Raw genomic sequence first — 19,609 nt, forward strand, 5'->3', positions numbered from 1 at the left:
AAGGGTCTTTTGCAAGCAAATGCTATTATTCAGCTCTATCCCCACCTAGGACACAAGATGAGAAAACTGCCTGTGGCCAATCAGAAGAAACAATTCAATAAACCAAGTAATTTTTAAAAACAAGAGATCTAATTCTAAGACTTGATCTGTTTTTCTCTTAGGATTCATTGAAAGCTAAATTTCCATTTTGATTTTTAAGATGGAACACTCGATTATTTTCTCTATAATAAAACCAATGAATTGTACCCCTTAAAAGGATGAAGTTTATGGTATGTGGATCATCTACATGTTTTTTAAAAACCTATCTGATAGGACATACAGTTTGCTTTTCCTTGAAAAAAGTTTTTTAAAAGTTTGTAAGATTCTGATTTAGCAGCCTTCCTCTTCTTTCAATTATTAGTATCTTTGTGGCCCATGTTGTGAGAAGAAAAATGTTAAGTTAGAACACTTCCAGTCCCATGTACTTTGTGATCCATTTGTAATTCATGCACAAAAAAAGCCAAAACACTTTGACAAGGGTAGTTATTAAAATTCAGTCTGAATCCTCAAAAAAAAAAAAAAAAAAAAACTATCACCTCCAGTTCTATGCTAACATCTGTAGGTCATTTCAGGATAGCAGTACAGTAAAATTGAAAGATAACTACATTTAATTCCACCACGTTCCCCCTCCTTTACCTCCACAAATGCAAGAGAAATAAAGCATAAGATCACCTGGTAATAACACCTCTAGAGCAGTGGTTCTCAACCAAGGGTGATTTTGTTCCCTAGGAGACATTTTTGGCAATTACAGCTAGGTGGGTACTAGTAACATTTAGTAATCAATGTTACTATTAAATACCCTACAATGCACAGGGGAGTGCCCACAACAAAGCATTATCCAATCCAAAATGTCAAATGGCAATAAGGTTAAAAAAAACCCTGCTCCAGAGCAATGGTTCTCAAAATGCGGTTGCCAGGTCACTAAGGACATATCACCTGGGAACTTGTAAGAAATGCAAAATCTCAGGCCCTAGACCTACAGAATTAGCAACTCTGGCCCTGGGAAAAGCAGTAAAAAATATTCCAGGTAATGCTGATTCAATGCTAATGCATGAGATCTGTTTCTGGAGTTGGTAATATTAATGATGAATATGAATGCACTGAAACACATAAATGCATTATGAATTAAAACCAGGATTCAAACTTAGGCAGGCTAAGATTAGAAGCTATATTCTGAACTACCATGCTTTACCGACCCTCTCTTTGAGTACTTTAATTCTTCTTCACATCAGAAATTTCTTTACTCTCATCAAAGATCAAAGTTCTAGGTAGGCTGGAGTTGGCAGAGGAGAGACAATGGAATGGAAGAGATACCCTTCCTAATCCTATACACTAGTAGGCATTTTATAGGCTTCTAAATAATAACATGAAAACAATAAGGATATGTTCAGGTTTCTGGATTTCCCAGAAGTGAGGCAAGCCTATATGATGATTCTCTTTTCATTTAACTTCTTAACATCAACAATGTCTTTCTTAGCAGTTTTTAAAGCCTGGGAAAAGGGATGGGGATGAGGGTCAATAGCAGAGAGTGTGCTTACAATGTGCAAGCATCGGGTGCAATCCCCAGCATTATGAAATAATACATAAAACCTAGAGAAATACAATTCATGTACCTTTCAAGAAATTAGGTTTGACAAGTAAAATAGGCAGGAGAGGTTTTTGTTTTGTTGTTGTTTCTAACCGGTAGGAATACATTTGACTCAGAGAGAAGGGAGAGGAGGTACAGCAGAAATTTTTAAGCACACCCTGCTGAGCTTGCTTGACTGCATAAACCAATTTGGAATTTAAGCTTAAGATGTTGTCCACTGGTAGGATGATACTTTGTCTTTTCATAAACATTCCTCTTTCAACAAAAATTTGAAACATGCAGTTCTTGGGTTCTCTGATACAATGGCGACTTATCCAGCATTTGAAGCAACAAGATTCAGTTTCACAGGAGTGTATTCTGCATAGGTGACTAAAAGTCATTCCTTTATATCCTTTATAAAAGTCTGAGCTTTTACTTTACGTTGAGTGGAAGAATTTCTCAAATATATTACATATATCTCTCCTGTCTCAAATTATATGCTACATAATTAAAATAATCTCATATTTGCTATTAAGGACCATAAATCTGATCTTCAATAACTGAACATGCAGGTTCTGGAGATACACAAGGTTGTCAGCCCAAAGACTGAATCACCAGGCTGCACTGTCAGTTCTTGGGATTTCTCTATCACTGACAACTATCTGAATTTGCTAAGTGTTGCAGCCACCTTCTAGACTACAGTGTGCTAAAACACACACACACACACACACACAAAATCAAGTTGTCTAGAAGTTTAATTATTCCAAATGGTCGTTCTTTCTTTAGAGTATTATTGTGTACATTTTCCTTTATATTTGGTTTTGGAATTGTGTTCAGCATTTGACCTCCAGATAGAAGTGCTATTAGACTAAACCTACAAGTTCAGCTGCCCCAAACACTGTTCACATGTTTAATCTTTTTATAATAACAGACAAAAGAGAATCCAGAATTAAAACTCTACTTTGAAACATTTTAATAAACAATATTTTAAAATGTTTGTGAATCTGAAAATAGCACCTATGTGGTTTTGTCATCCATAATCTCTAATCTTCTGCAGATCTTTTCTTTGATGAGGCTTCCAGTGACATTTCAGAAAGTCTATAATACCAAATTCTGTGACCTCCCTGCAGCTGATAAGGTGGATTATTCCTATTTCTAACACTGTATCCAATTCTAAACAGATTTTTTTTGTTTGGGAGTGGTGGGGGAGACTGGGGATTGAATCCAGAGGTGCTTTATCACTGAGTCACATTCTCAGCCTGTTTTTTTATTTTTTAATTTTGAGACAGGGTCTCACTAATTTGCTTATGGCCTTGCTAAATTGCTGAGGCTGGCTTTGAATCTGGGATACTCCTGTCTCAGCCTCCCAAGCTGCTGAGATTACAGGTGTGCTCCACAATACCTGACAATTCTCTTAAATTGTATGGTTTTGTTAGAAGCCCTTCAAATTTGCTGCCTTTCCTCTTTTTATAAGGATTCTCACTCAAATAACTGCACCATTATTATTATTAATTATTTTTTGCAGATGCTATTCAAATACATCTCTATTTTCATAACTTTTCTTTCTAGATTTTAAACAATGTAGCACCACTTCAGATGCAATTAGCTTCCTCATCTGTCTTCTTGCTTCTTTTTCTAACATTATGGGAGGCTGTACTGAGTAGTGACTTGTACAAATCCAACAACTGAAATTCTGAAGATCTTCACCCTTCTGTTTACAACCTTTGCAAATCTATTTCTTCCACCGAATCAAAGAATCTACTAATTCTTTCCTTTATCTATCTCTTCCCTGCCTAATCAAATCTTGCCCACATCATGTAACTTATCAAAATCCTCTTTTCTAAAACTCAGCAGTGAAGCCTATCTTTTTGCCTGAAATTGTAACCATTAGTTGTATGTTAACTAAATATTATTAAAAACAATCTGAAAACTCGAGAATGGTTTAATAAAAAACTATCAATACATCATATTCTACCATTGTATATATTCTGGACTCTAGAAAGACATAATTTGATTCATGATGTAGCCAAATTATAAAAACCTCAGACATTACTTTCATTCACTTGTTAAAACTAACTCAAGGAGATGCTTCTCCAACCTTTTCAGCAAAATGCCCCTGCACAGGAAATAGGAATGTATATACTCCAGGAATCTTAACTTGTAACCCAAGGCACCACAACAGAATTCCTTAATATGTGTTTTACCTTTAAAATTAACACAAAGGGCTAAGGGCTGTAGCTAAGTGATAGAGCCCATGCTCAGCATGCAGGAGGCCCTGGGTTCAATCTCCAGCACCCAAAGAATATATAAATAAATGAAATTAATACAAATACTATAGTAGCCTCCATAAATACATTTGTGTTCTTGTAGAAAGGACATTTAACATCTTCAGCAACAAGTAAAACAAATGCTCCCGAAAGGGATACTTGGTCTATCCTATGGTTCTGCATACCCCTGTAGCCACCACCAGAATATGAAACATGTAAGTTTACTGTCCAGCTCTTGAAGGAGCTACTACAGGCACTGTTGACATCAAACCCAACACTTTTACTGGAATAATTTCAAATTACAATCCCACAAGGTTGCCCCAAAATGTCTTTGCATTCCCCTGCTGATTCCCCAAATACCTCACACTTTTACTTAAATTATCTTGATACCTTTTATAAGTACCTGCACATCGCTTACTTTCTAATAGCTCAATGCTTCTGGCATTTTGAATACTCTGCCCCTGGTTCCTCTTCATATTTCTCCTAACTCGCTTAGAAATATTTCTTTTATATTCCAGTGGGCAGGGCTCATCGCTCAAGGGGCTACACTCTATACTTCGTGAACGTTAAAACAAAGGCGAGAAGCGTCATAACCAGGGGTCCCGAGAGCCTCTACAGACTGCCGGGGCACCGCTTTGGTGTCCCAAGAAGCTCGAGAGTAGAACGCCAGCGCCGCCGCTGCTGCAAACAATCCTAATTACAGTGTCGCCAGCACCCCGTCATTAGCTTCCACCGGGCCGGTTTCCACTCGAAGAACAGCCAACACCTTAGCAGGGCAAGTTTCTCTCGGACCCTGGGCGGCGCCTGTCACCATCCGGTTCGCGCCCCGTTGACCCCGGCCGGGCCGCGGTGCAGTCGCGGCCCGTACCAGCGTCCTCAGCTCCGCCCGCCCCAGGCCCCGGATGTGACGGCACCGCCGCCCTCGGCGCTCGACCCCCGGGAAAAGCGTGAGGGTACCCCGGAAAGGCGGCCCTAAGAGGGGGGTCTTCCATCGGCCCGCCGTCACCACATACCCAAGTGAGAAGACTCTCGCACAGCTCCACCCGCTCCACAGATTCCACGTTGAACATCTTCCTCTGCTGGGGCTTGGCAGCGCCTCCCCACCTAGCCAGAAACCGCCGCCGCTTGGCCTGGGGTTGGTCCGGAGGGTCCGGGCAGCCGACCGGGCCTCTGGCCCACCTCCTTCGTGCGCCCTGGCCGCGTACACTCGCCGGCACTGGCAATGGGTCCCGCACCGTCACCCTCGTGCCCCTCCTTCTCCTTTCACTCGGGACTGCGCGCCGCCGCGAGCCCACGGCCACGCCCGCCACCCCGCGTCCCCGCCCCCGGCCGCCTACACCGCCTCCAGCGAACTCCGCAGCCGGCGAGCGCCGCGGCGGCGAGCCACTGCGCACAATCGAATTGCACTCCGCCCGCGCGCCCCGACGCCGGCCGCAGCGTGCCCGACGCGCACGCGCCCGGGCTTGCGGCGCGGGTCTTCCTTGCCGCGCCGCCGGCTCGCGCCCTCACGGAAGCTCAGATGTGCGCGTGCGCCTGCGCCCGCACTTCAAATTAAAAAAGGGACAGCTTGTGGTTGCCCTGGAGGGGTGGCGGGGGCACTCCCCGGAAATAATCTTTAATCTCTATCACCAGGAATTGGCGAGGTAGTCCCTCTGCGGTGGAGAGGTACGCGCCCCCACTCCTCGGCCGCGAGTGCGTCGCCGGCCACGCCCCCGAACCCAGGCCCGCGGATGCGCGGGGTAGCCTCTGGGCTGCGCGCGGAAGTCTCTGCCTGCGGGCCAGGGAAACAGGGCCGGGTCCCGAGCCGCCCGGCGACAGTGGACCGGCTAGGTGGAGGGCGTCTGGGTGGTTTTAAGTGGGTTTGGCCTGCGCTGAGGAGAGCCAGTCTTCTCTATTGGAGCCTCGACTCCCCGAAAACTTTACTTGAAGTAGGAGAGGGTGGACGCTAGTTCCCCAGTCCTTAAGGACTGCATCAGTGCTGAGGCCCTGTTTCTTCTGCTGTTGAGAGTAGGCTACCCTTAGAGAAGAGGTGGACCACTGTCGCGTTCTCGCCGTTTTAGACGCACCAGCCTCTTTAGGCTCACCGATACATTTTAGAGCGATTTAGTATGTGCAGAAACTTGCATACGACATACATGTTTAAGGCCTAATGAATGAAACACTCAGATTGCCGGCTCCCCAGGAGTCCTTTCGCTCATACCCTGTGTGTTCTTAGCGTAATTCCTTCCCAGTAATTTTTCCACCTATGTATGCGTGCGATATAGTTTTCCTTTGCCTGATTTTGAACTTAAATGAATAGAACCATATTCTGTTATTTTGTGACCTTCAATTAATATTAAATTTGTTATATAAGGTAATTTTCATCACTGTCTGGTATTCCATTGTGTGATTTTAGCAGTGTATCCATTCTACTGTTGATGTGCATTTTGTTGTGGTTTGAGGCTGCTCAGAACAATTGTTATAAACATACCTGGATTCCATGCAAAGGTGCTGGGGTTTCTAAGACAACCAACCTTGAAGTCCTGGAAGAATGGCGGATTCATAGTGTGGGCATAACTACTTAATGCAAAACTTTTATTTCTAGTGGTGCAAAATTAACTTCCTAGGCACATTTTTATTTTGAGGTTCCTGTAGTCCACACCCCACCCCGTTCCCATTAATGAAGCGTAGCTCAGTGGTAGAGCCCTTGCTTAGCATGTGTAGGCAGTGAGTTCAATCCCCAGTACTGCAAGCGGGGGAGTAGATATTCTCAGCACTGAGAAGTGCCAAACTGGTATTGAGTTTTTAATAATGGCTCACAGATTACAAGCTAACTACTCACACATGGTGATTTATCATTATTTTGTGAATGTAAGAAGATACTACTTGCCACTTGAAGTATTTTTTTGTTTTTGTTTTTGTTTTTTGCTTTTGTTTGTTTTTGTTTGGGTACCAGGGATTGAACTCAGATGTGCTTAACCACTGAGCCACATCCCCAGCCCCTTCTTATTTTTTATTTTCAGACAGCATCTTGCTAAGTTCCTTAGGGCCTCACTCAGTTGCTGAGGCTGGCTTTGAACTTGCTACCTCCTGCCTCACCCTCTCCAGCCTTTGGAATAACAATCCTGCTCCCACACTCAGCTCCACCTGAAGTCTTTTCAGGGTCTTTCTTACAAACGTTCTTCCTTACACAAAGGGGGAAAATTATCTGTTTAGAAATTAAAATGTGAATCTCTTTTGCTTTTGGTTCCTCTTTTGATGCCTCTGAAGCTTTGTCAAACCAGAGTTCCTTCATTCCATTCTATGTTGTTCCTGTAGATTACCAGTCACTGTAAGTGACTATGCCCTTTTAGACAAGTAAATAAACACAGTAAATATACATTGTGCTGACTCTATGCACTGGTCCTGTTCCTTGCCAGAGGGACTGTGATATTGTAGTAAGCACCTTTACTCCCAATGTTCAGGTTTTCAAGGCTTTGACACAGTTGATCTAAAGCCTTCCTTTTCAGGCTTGACTGCTTACCCACATTGCTTTACTGTATGATGTTGCAGTGTTCTTGAGATTTTATTTAAGCTCCACTTAAGACTTAATGGAAGTTTTATTAAAAGCTTTTTCAATGAGTAATTGCAGAAGCCATGAGGCCATCAAATTTCTATATGAACATTAGTAAAAAGACCCTGAGTTTCTCCTTTGCTCCAAGAAGTCCTAGAATTTCCCATTTTCCCTTATAATTGTGGTTGGTTTGGTTGGTTTTTGGTTTTGGTTTTTATTTTCCTCTCCTTTCCCTGAAGCTCAGAGAAAAGACCCAAGAGAGGTGAATGGAACTTGTCTTAACTGTCTTCTTATTATGGCTAAGTGGAGGCTAGTTGTTATCTGATGTTTTTCTTTTTTCTTTTTTCTTTTTTTTTTTTTTTTTGGTGCTGGGGATCGAATCCTAGTTGTTATCTGTAGATGTTTATCAGATTGATGTGAACATACATGGTGGTGGTCTATATGGTGGTGTTCCCAAATTCATGCAATCTTCCCAGAGAACAGATAATTAGAACCTTAATTAAAGAGAGTTTGAGATGCTAAATGGTACAGCTATTGCAATATTACACGGCACAACTTTTATCATAGTTCTACTGTTTCCTTGACAGTTACTAATGGTAATCAAAATGTTATATCTTTCATTTGCTGAGTTGTGCCCAGCAATATGTTAAGTGCTTTATCTTTATATTCTCATAGTAAATTTCACAAGGTTACACTTTTTAGTTTCTGTCCAAAATGGCAATTTGATGTGATTCAACCTAATTTTATACATTTTTTACATATGAGTAAGCTGAGACTCAAACTTTACATAAGTACTCAGTTGTCTGGCTCCAAAGCTTATGCTTCTTTTGCTACATTAAGCTACTCCTCAGTAAGATTTAGCTAACTAGGCAGTAGCAAAGCCAGTTGTCTTCAGACTTCTGTCAGTTATACCTTCCAAGTATTTTGTTTTGTTTTTGTAAAAACTCAAAAACAGAATACTATTAACTTTATTTTAATATGTCACAGGATCCCATGAATTAAATTAAATGTTATGTTCTATACATTTAATAACCTTGTTTCTGGGTTTCAAGTAAACAACATTTAGTGGCCCCTATAACAAGTAAGACACTGCTCAAGGGTTCTGAATGAAAGGACTTCATAACACAGAGGTCTTAGCAATTGACATGCCCTGCAGTCCATATGGGTGCCTCCATTTGCCATTCAGGGATGTCTTGGAAAACAGCAACAAGAAATAGAGTAACTAACTAGGTGTTAAGAATGGGTATGGAGCTGGGTGCAGTGACACATGCCTGTAATCCCAGTGGCTTGGGAAAGTGAGGCGCGAGAATATCGAGTTTAAAGCCAGCCTCAGCAAAGCAAGGCACTAAGCAACTCAGTGAGACCCTGTCTCTGGACTGGGGATGTCACTCAGTGGTCCAGTGCCCCTGAGTTCAATCCCTGGTACCGAAAAGACAAAAAAAATGGGAAAAATGGGGGGGGGGGGTATGGAAAGAACTTGGAGGTCTAATTTGCATCTCAGTGGAAGAGACAGATTTTATTGTTAAAGTAAGACATACTTGAAAAGGATTTAAACTATAGAACTGTATCCTGGGGAAGATGATGGTCTGGCTCTCCCCTTCCAGCACCCCCAATGCATAAAACCACTTTCAACTTGGGTTTTTATCTTGCCCAACTTTTTTTTCTTTTTTTTTTTTTTTTTGGTGTTAGGGTTAGAACCCAAGACCTCATTCATGACATTCATGCTGTACCATTGAGCTACAGCCCTCGCCCCATGACTTTTTCCTACTTTGAAAACTGAAAAATGTGGTGGTGAAAAAAGCTGAAGAAACCATCTAGCCCAGCTTTAACTTTTTGCAGAAGTGGAGAGGTCCTGAGAGATGGTGGGGTCTCCTTAGCAGAACTGAAATTAAAATCCATGCTATTAATGTCCAAGCAGCAAAATGGGCTGCAATTAAGAACCTGTGGTAGCAGGTGGAATCAACCTCAGTTTACTGTTCCCAACCAGCATTAACTATGAAAAACAGAAATTAGAGAACTATAATCCAGGTTGACTTTGGAATTCATCTTCAAGATTGAGTTATTATGTGCTGGGGATATAGCTCAGTTGGTAGAGTGCTTGCCTTGAAAGCACAAGGCCCTGGGTTCAATCCCCAGCACTGCAAAAAAAAAAAAAAAAGAAAAAAAAAAAAGAAAGATTGAGTTATTATATCACCTCCTTGAGTAGGAATATGTGATCTTTTTGTAGTTTATCCCGTTTTCTTAAATAAGACCATCCCCTTTCTAAACTGAGGTTGTAGTATAGTACCTTATAATACCTCATTTTTGAGCCCTTGATTCCTTTTTAACTCTGATTAAGCTGTGGCATAAGTACTATATAGTCCCTCAACATAGACCTAACACCATTAGTAGATTTCCATGTCACACAAGTGAACTTTTTTTGTTCTCTCAACAATGTTGGAACCTGCTGTAAATGATGCAAATAATATTATATGGGCATGTAATACCTAAAATATGTGGGATACCTGAGCTGTTGGAAGTATGTAGGAAGCAATATCTTAAGAGTGTAATTGCATAGAAGTCAAATTATGGACAGAATATATATATATATATTTTGTACAGTAGAATTTAATCACATTGTCACTGATTGCACATCCAAAGACAGGGAAACAAAAGTAACACATCTTTTTCTATTTCCTTTTTGTGGTCCCAGGGATTGAATTTAGGGCTTTACATATGCTAAGCAAGCTTCTTTTTTTTAACTAATAAGTAGTAGGCTGCCTAAATGTTAAAACATGGAAGAAAATATGAATAATATAATAACAATGTGTCTGTTGGTGCACTTGCAAAGCACTTTTGCCTCTGTTTAATTTGGTTTAATTCTCACAACTCTGAAGTAATTAAATTCAGTAATTAGAGACCAGGAATCTTGACAGAGATAGCATTTTGATTATCTTTGAACAGATACAAGTAGGTTTTGCTGCCTCTAGGACTTTTGACACAGCCATTGCATTTCTAACTTAAAAAGAGGAAACCTAATTAAAAAATTTGTTGACCAGGTAGCCTATCCTTATATTATTGGAGGTTCCTCCCTACCCCCCAGTTTCAGCTAGCAGTTAATCTGACTCTTTTGAATGAAAATACTGAAATTAGAGCTCTTTCTCTGAGTTTCTTGGTATGCACCTTCATAAAGGGCATTTGAAATCTGTCATTAGAGATCCCTGATTATCAGGTTATTATTAAGTGTAAAGCTTATGCAACCAGCCTTTGATCTTTTTTTTTCTGCTTAGTTTTCTTCCATGAGAGGTACTTTCCTTCTTAGTATCCAGTTCAGATTCATTTCAAAGGTTTTAGACTTTCACACTCAAAAATTTCCTCGTAACAGAGACTCACCTGATTTTTTATTATACTGGATAAAAAACTCTTTCCAATGTAATAAGTTATATAAATGTAGAAATTTGAGTTCTATTACATATATTTAATTGAATATTTCCTTCATTTCCCTTTAAGTATAAGACTTTGAACTTTACAGTTTTGTCTTCTGAAAAAAATACACATTACCTGTGATATTTGGACTCTGATTGGTTGGGTTGTCTCCTCTCATACCTATAGAATTGGATACTACCATTTTTTTCCTAGAGTATGGGAAAGAGAGTTTCATTTCCTCCCTTTTCTCTTCATAAGGAAATGCAGCCTCACAGTAATTCCATATTCCTGGCAGTTCAGAGTTCTGAACAGTAAACTGAGGTTATTTTCAAGTGAGATTAATAGTCTTTCAAGCATCAGAATTTTCATTAATTCAAGTAATCTTAATACAAATACAAATTTCCTATAGCCTTTTACGTTTCAAAGTACACTGTTAGTATAAATGACTTTTATTTATGTGGATATTTATTAGGTTGTCCTGTGTACAGAGCACAATATAGGTAATACAGGAATATTTATAAAAGGCTACAATATATTTCCTTTTTCATCCATACATGGTAAATTCCATAAGACATATATTTAATGCTGTGAGGGAGAAGAGTAATCTGATAAACTTGGAGAAATTCTTTGGTATTCAGGATAAAGATAAGAGTAGTTGGACAAAAAAAAATATATTTTTTTTTTTCTTAAAGGGGCTAAGCTTGAAGCTGGAAGCTATATTCAAAAAATTTTTGTCTAAACCCTGGGCATAATGGCACACACCTAGAATCCCAGCAACTCTGGAAGTTGAATCAGAAGGATCACAAGCTTGAGGACAACCTTAGCAACTTAGGCCCTAAGTAAGTTAAGGAGACCCTGTCTCAAAAAATAAAAAAAGGGCCAGGGATGGAGCTCAGTGAACCCTGGGTTCAGTCCCCTATACCAAAAAAAAAAAAAAAAAGAAAAAGAAAGGTCTAATAGATATGTAAATGGATGATAAATTATAGTAGTTGTTTTCTTTAAAGGAAATAGCATTTTGTACTCCCCAAAACAATGTTTCTGACAAATTTTAAAGAATTCACTAGGGGGGGGAATCTTCACTAGAATTGAGGTTAATGTAGCTTACATTAAGGGAATGCCACCAATACGAATTATGTTAGAAGTCAGCTACACTTACATTACTTTTATTGGTATATTTCATTTGCACTGTGTCATTTGTACTTTTGTCTTGTTTCTTCATATTTTAGACCTGGAATGGCCAGATATCAAGGTGAAGTCCAAAGTTTGAAACTGGACGATGATTCAGTTATAGAAGGAGTAAGTGACCAAGTACTTGTGGCAGTTGTGGTCAGTTTCACTTTGATTGCTACCCTGGTATATGCACTTTTCAGGTGAGATTGAAAGAAAAATGAATTGAAATATTATATATTTCCAAGGATCACTGACTCTTTGACTCCTTATAATATGTAATACTTAATACAAAAAAACAAGTAACTGATCTCAATGATTGTGTATATTTGCTAAAGTATTTTATTTTCCACTGGGTTCTGAATGCTAACATATATTTCCTGACTTACCAGATAATATTTAAATTCATCACCCATCCTATGGGAATATAATAGTTTGAAAAAATTAATTTTCAGATTTGAATCTACCAACTAGTATGAATATAGATAATAAGTGCAAAATGTTTTCAGATTTTAAATGAAAAAGCTGAGCCAAAAAAAGAGAAAAAAATAAAGCTTTGGACACTATAGAGTAAATTAAGATTAGAATCAATTAATTAACCTTAATTAGTGACCTGTTGTAGAATCAGGAATAATTTTTAAAGGCCTGAGATGTCTATATACCAATATGTAGACACTGGATTTTTGTAGATTTTTTAATCCCCCAATTGCAAATATGTTTTCTGTAAAGCATATTTGTAGAAAGGATTATACGACACATTATGTGGACACTTAGGGAAAAAATGGTGATTTATTCTTTTACCTCTGCATTTATAATCTCTTAATAGGATAATATAACTTTGATTTCAGTAGATTATTTTATGGAGTGATACTCCATAGTGTTACTTGATGATAAAGTTGTGGATCTAATGAGGAAATGATGCCTTGGTGATAGCAGATATATGTGAATTCATAACTGGTGTGTAAGTTGTTCTTAAGAATACTGACTAATGTTTTAATATAAACCAAATCGGAGGATACTGTGTATTACTGAAAGACTCTATCCTTGGGCCTATTACATTCATTTTTAATAGTAATTAAGTTAAAGAATACATAAGAAGCAGGCTTATTAAATTATCAGCCAGGAGGCTGGTACAACAGAATGAGGATTTAGAAATGGTCAACTTGTACATCAACTAACCTTTGACAGGTGTGCCATTACCACTCAGTGGAGAAAAAATTCAACAAATGGTGCTGAAACAATTGGGTAGCCACATGCAAAAGAATGAAACTGTTCCCATACCACACCAAATTAACTCAAAATGGGTCGAAGATTTAAACATAAGAGCTAAAACTATAATGCTTGTGATCAGTTTGCCCTGGAAGGGTTCATGTATTAGAAGTTTGATCTTCAGAGTGGTGATATTGGAAAGTGATGTGGAACCTTTAAGAGTTAGGGTCTAGTGGAAGATTTTAGGTCATCAAGGGCACTGCTCTTAGAAGAAATTAATGTAATTCTAGTTGGACCCCCAGTTAGTTCCCAAAAGAAGAGTTGTTAAAGAGCAAGACCTGCCCCTCTCTGATCTCTGGCTTCCTGTCTCACCATTTGAGATAGCATGCATGCCTGCGCGCACTCTCTGCCCCCCCCCCCCCTCTCTCTCTCTCTCTCTCTCTCTCTCTCTCTCATGCACTCCTGTCATAAGGTCATTTACTATGATGCAGTGTGACTAGGAGTATCCTCACCACTTCCACCAAAATTATAAGCTATATAAACCTCTTTTCTTTATAAAGTATCTAGCCTCAGGTATTTTGTTACAGCAGTATAAAACAGACTAATACAGTACTTTTGGAAGAAAACCTAAGAGTAAGTAAATCACAACCTTGGTTTTGGCATAGGATCTTAGATGTGGTACCAAAAGCATGGGCAACAAAAGATAAATTACACCCAGACTTCATCAAAATTAAGAACTTTTATGCGTCAAAAGATATCATCAATAAAGTGAAAAGATAACCCACAAGAATGGGAGAAAATATATGTAAATCTTATCTCTGTGAAAGCACTTGTAACTAGAATAAAGAATTAATAACTCAGTAATAAAAAGAAAACCCAATTAATAAATGGGAAAAGGATTTGAATTGAAATTTCTCCAAAGAAGATATGTAAATGGCCAATAAGCACATGAAAAGATGTTCCCCATTATTAATTGTTGGGAAATACAAAATCAAAATTCAGTGAGATACTACCTCACATCCATAAGTATGGCTTACCCATCAAAAATACTCAAAATAGCATGTGATAGGATGTAGAAAAATTGGAACCATTGTGCACTGTTGGCAGGAGCGTAAAATGGAATAGCCATTATAGAAAACAATATGACAGGTCCTCAAAAAATTAAAAATGGGATAACCATATGATCCAGCAGTTCCAAAAGGAGGGACTCAGAGACTTTTGAATATTTATGTTCATAGTAGCATTATTTACAGTAACTAAAAAGTGTAAGCAACACAATGGCCCATCAACAAATGAATGGTTAAGCAAAGTATGGCATATACATATAATGGAATAATATTCAGCATTAAAAAGGAAATTATACAGTCCCACCAAACATTTAAAGAATTATCACTAGTCTTTCTCAAATTTTTCTAAAAACTCAAAGAGAAGGGAACATAACTTATTCTCTGAGGCCAACATTACCATGATACCAAAGCCACATAAAGACATTTCAGGAGGGCAAGGATGTATCTCCGTGATGGAATGCTTGCAGAACATGTGGGAGTACAAGACCCTGGGTTCAATTCCCAGTACCAGCCCTTCAAAAAGTACTTTATGGAAAAGAAAATTACCAACCAATTTCTTTGATGAACATATATGCAAAAATTATCAATAAAATACTAGCAAACCAAATTCAACAGCACATGAAAAGAATCATACACCATGATCAGGTGGGATTTATCTCTGAGATGCAAGGATGGTTCAGCATATATAAATCAATGTGATAACAACATATTAACAATGAAAGACAAAAATCACATGATCACCTCAAGATAGGCAGGAAAAATATTTGACAACATTCAGTGTCTTTTCATGATTAAAAACTGAATAAATTAGACTACATATGACAAGGTCACAAGTACTATACTCAATAATGAAAAGCTTACAGCAAAGAATAAGACAAGGATGTCCACTTTTGTCACTTCTGTCTAGTGTGGTACTGGAACTCCTGGCCAGAGTTATTAGACAAGAAAAAGAAAAAAATCACCCAAATAGTAAAGAAAGAAGTAAATTTTTGTTTGCAGATGACAATTTTATATATGGAAAACCCTTAAACTACTCCACCAGAAAATTCTAATAACAAATGCAATAAACTTGCAGGATACAAAATCAACATACAAACATCACAACATTTCTAATACTGCACAGTGAACTATCCAAAAAGGAAATGAGAAAAACAATCCCCTTTTCAATAGCATTAAATTTTAAAAATCATAAGACAAAAGATCCGTATAATGAAAACTTTAGAACATTAATGAAGTTGTCGAAAAAGATACAAATAAGTGGAATATCCTATGTCCATGTATTAGAATTAATATTGTTAAAGTGTCCATACTACCTAAAGCAATCTACACATTCAGTGTAATTCCTATCAAAACTCCGATGTCATTTTTTCACAGCACTATTAAAATCATAAAATTTGTGTGGACTCAGAAAATATCCCAAATAGTCAAAGCAGTCTTGAGCTAAAAGAACAAAGCTATCTGACTTCAAAATTTACTGTAAACCAATAGTAATCAAAACAGCATGGTACTCTTGTTAAAAACTGAGATATCATAGACCAATTGAAAAGAAAAAAAGAATCCAGGAATAAATTCATTTATCATCAGTTGATCTTTGATAAAGTTGCCAAGAGCAAGCAGGAAAAGGTAAGTCTCTTCAATAAAGAATGGGAAAATTGTATATTCACTTGCCCAGGAATGAAATTGAAATTGGACCCTTTTCTCACATATATAAAAATTAGTTCATCCAGGTGCAGTGTCACTACCTGTGATCCCAGCTTCTTGGGAGACTGAGGCAGGAGGATCCCAAGTTCAAGGCCAGCCTTGGTAACTTAGCAAGAAAAATGAAAAGGGGTGGGGATGTGGCTCAATAGTAAATCTTTTTTCCCAGCGTGTGTGAGGTTCTAGGTTCATTTTCCTAACGTGAGGTTCTAGGTTCAATCTCTAGTACAATAAATGAATGAATGAATGAATAAATAAGACAAAGATATTTCTCAAAAGACATTCAAATTGCTAACAGGTAAGTGAAAAATGTTCAACCTTACTCATCATCAGGGAAATGCAATCTAACACTACAATGAAAAATTATAAATAAAACTACAATGAGATATCACCTCCCATCTGTTAGAATGACTTATCAAAAAGACAAAAGACAGCAACCCTTGCACATTGTTAGTAGGAATGTAAAATGGTGTAATCACTGTGGAAAACAATATAGAAGTTCCTCAAAACATTAAAATTAGAATTACATGGTATAGCAATAACACTTCTGGCTATATATTGACAGGATATTGTCAATATTTCAAAGAGATATCTGTGTTATGTTCATTGCAGTATTGGTTTATAGTGTCTAAGCGATGAAATCAGGCTAAGTGACTATTAGATAAATTTATATAAATATAAATATATGTATATTTAAAACATATATAGAGAGACAAACATACACACACATACACACACAAAATCGAATACTATTCAGCTTTAAAAAGAATGGATTTCCTATCATTTGCAACAGTCTATATGAATCTAGTGGACATTATGCAAACTGAAATAAGCCAAATATAGGAAGACAAATACTGTGTGATCTTATTTATGTGTGGAGTCTAAAAAAGTTGAAATCATAGAAGCAGAAGGGATAAGGGCCAGATAAATATTGGGCAAAAGGCCAGGGATGGTGAGGCATGCCTGTAATCGCAGCAACTCAGGAGACTAAGGCAGGAGGATCAAAAGTTCAAAGCCAGCCTCAGCAACTTAGTGACGTTTTAAGCAGCTTAGTGAGACCCTGTCCCAAAATAAAAAAGGGCTGGGGATGTGGCTCAGTGGCAAAGCACTCCTGGGTTCAATCACCAGTACTAAAAAAGAAAAAAATAGAGGTGGGGACTTAATGAAATTTAAGAAATTTTGGTCAAAGGATACGGTGTTTCAATTAAGATGAATTATTTGAAAAAGGAATGGGGAGCAGAGGAGTATCCCAAATCCATAATTACATTAGCCCACTTAAAATACTATTTTATAGGATTAACCTTATTATTAAATATCATTTCCACTTTTCTAATTTCTCTACTATGAACAGTTATTACTTGTATAATAGAAGTTTTCCCCTGCAGACTGGAATGATATGAAGCCTAAACTAAAATTTTGTTTAATAAGGCAATTATATATTGTAGATGCCAGAAACTTAACAGTAAAGGATACATTTATAAAAATAACCAGCTAAAGGGAGATGAATAGAGGAGTGAGACCAGCCAGTGGGGGTTGGGGTGGGAGAGGGAAGTGCCTTGGATTGATATTTGCCAAATTGTATTGTTACATTGTATGAATATACTAATATGTGACAACAAATCCCACCATTAGGTGCAAGTATGATGTACCAATACAAAAATATGGAGAAAAAAATAGCCAGCTAAAGGTCACACCTGGGTAATATTCAATTTGGGACAATTATTTAAACTGGAGAATGTTCAGGGAAATTGTCAAAATAGTGAATGCTACAGGAAGAAAATCACAAAACACCAGAAGGAGCTGGGGATATCTAGCTTAGGGAAAGAAACTGTTGGACATAAAACTGTCTCCTAAATATGAAGAGGGCTTGTTTTGTTAAAGAATGAAGCAAGGGCAATATTGTGTTTCTACAGTTCTGGTACTCCGGCTGAGGCAGGAAAATCACTTGAGCCTAGGAGTTCAAGACCAGTCTGGGCAACAAATGAGATTCCATCTCAAAAAACTACAAAAAAGAATTAGATTTCCTCTGTGTGGCTTCATGGATAGGACCAAAGCCAATTGGTAAAGATAAATGATATTTTGGCTCAATTTAAGAAGTACTTTGAAATTATGTAGGGTGCTCCCAGTTACTTAGACATTGGCTTGCATCTGTCATATGATTGAGTAGGAGGTCAGTTTAAGTTCCTGTCCAGTTCTCCAGATTCAAATTTAATTGCAGTTGTAATCCTATTTCTACCACTGAGGTAACTAATTAGTGATGGGTTGGAGAAGGGTGTAGTTTATACTTTAGGTAAAGGAGCCTTTTGCCCCATGTTTTTAATCATTACAATAATTTTTTTTATATTGGGGTAAATTATACATAACATAAAAATTACCATTTTAACCATTTTTAAGTGTATAAGTCATTGACATTAAGTACATTCACAGTGCTGTATAAACATCATCACTGTCCACTTCAAAAATTTACATTATCCCAAACAGAAGTTGTTAACCATTTAAACAACAGTATCTTCCTATTTGCCTTTTCTTAGTCTCTGGTAGCCTATATTCTACTTTGTGTCTCAATGAATTTACCCTATTTTAGGTAATTCATAAAGTAGAATTACAAAATATTTGTCCTTTTTTGTCTGGCTAATTTCACTTGCATAATGTTTTTAAAGTCCATTTACCTTATAACATATATAAGAATTTCATTCCTTTTTATGCTAAATAATATTTCATTGTATGAATATGCCACTTTTTATTTATTCATCTATTTATGGACATTGGGATATTTGAGTTATTCCTACCTTTTGGCTATTGTGAATAATGCTGCTAGAAATACTGATGTACAAGTACCTGGTTGAATCCCTGATTTCATTTGGAATTCCTGGTCATGTGATAATTCTGTGTTTAACATTTATTTATGTTTTTATCTTTTGAGACAAGGTCTTGCTGTGTTGCCTAAACTGGTCTGTTTAACTTTAGTAAACTGTTTTCCACTGTGGTTTGTCTTATTTTACATTTTTACCAGCAATGTACAAGGACTCCAGCTTCTCAACATCCCTTGCCAACATTTATTTTCTGGGGTTTTCTTTCCTTCCTTTTTAAATTATCATTTTTTAATAATAATCATCGTCATGCAAGATAAAGTTGTATCTCATTGTGGTTTTGATTTCCATTTCCCTAATGAATACCAGTGTTGAACATAATTTCACATGCTCATTGGCTATTTGTATGTTTTCTTTGGAGAAATGTCCATTTATGTCTTTTACCCACTATTGAATAGGGTTGTTTACTTTTTTGTCTTTGAGTTATAAGTATACTTTATATATTCTGGTGTTATTGTTAGGTATATGCTTTACAAATATTTTCCGTTCTGTGGATTTTTTTTTTTTATTCTCTTGATAGCATCCTTTGATGCACAAGAGTTTTTGATTTTGATTAAGTCCAATTCATCTATTTTTTTCTTTTTGTTGCTTTTTTTTGGTCTTATATTTATGAAATCATTGCCAAATCCAAAGTTTTGACGATTTATGAAGATCTTCTTTTTTTTTCCTCTTAAGTTTAACTGCTAAGTTTAATCTGTTGGTCCATTTTGAAATCATCTTGATATATGATTTTAGATAAGGGTCCAATTTCATTCTTTTGCATGTGGATATCTAGTTTTTCCAGCACT

The 19,609-nt window shown here is 37.6% G+C and overlaps 2 protein-coding genes across 5 annotated transcripts in view; one reads left to right on the plus strand and one right to left on the minus strand.

Moving 5' to 3' along the window:
• Positions 1-5,080, minus strand: part of HOOK3 (hook microtubule tethering protein 3) — a 162,601-nt gene extending 157,521 nt beyond the window's left edge. For both annotated transcript variants that reach the window (XM_079140616.1, XM_079140618.1), the window contains exon 1: positions 4,887-5,080. In XM_079140616.1, the coding sequence (XP_078996742.1) occupies positions 4,887-4,943 (57 nt within the window). In that variant the 5' untranslated portion in view covers positions 4,944-5,080. The remainder of the gene's footprint in view (positions 1-4,886) is intronic.
• Positions 5,081-5,333: 253 nt separating this feature from the next.
• Positions 5,334-19,609, plus strand: part of RNF170 (ring finger protein 170) — a 39,006-nt gene continuing 24,730 nt past the window's right edge. For 2 of the 3 annotated variants that reach the window (XM_079140628.1, XM_079140629.1), the window contains exons 1-2: positions 5,334-5,538; positions 12,037-12,180. In XM_079140628.1, coding sequence (XP_078996754.1) covers positions 12,044-12,180 — 137 coding nt within the window. In that variant the 5' untranslated portion in view covers positions 5,334-5,538; positions 12,037-12,043. The remainder of the gene's footprint in view (positions 5,539-12,036; positions 12,181-19,609) is intronic. The other variant, XM_079140630.1, reaches the window with a different exon arrangement.

Source organism: Sciurus vulgaris (assembly GCF_902686455.1).
Source record: "Sciurus vulgaris genome assembly, chromosome: 5".
Classification (NCBI taxonomy): domain Eukaryota; kingdom Metazoa; phylum Chordata; class Mammalia; order Rodentia; family Sciuridae; genus Sciurus; species Sciurus vulgaris.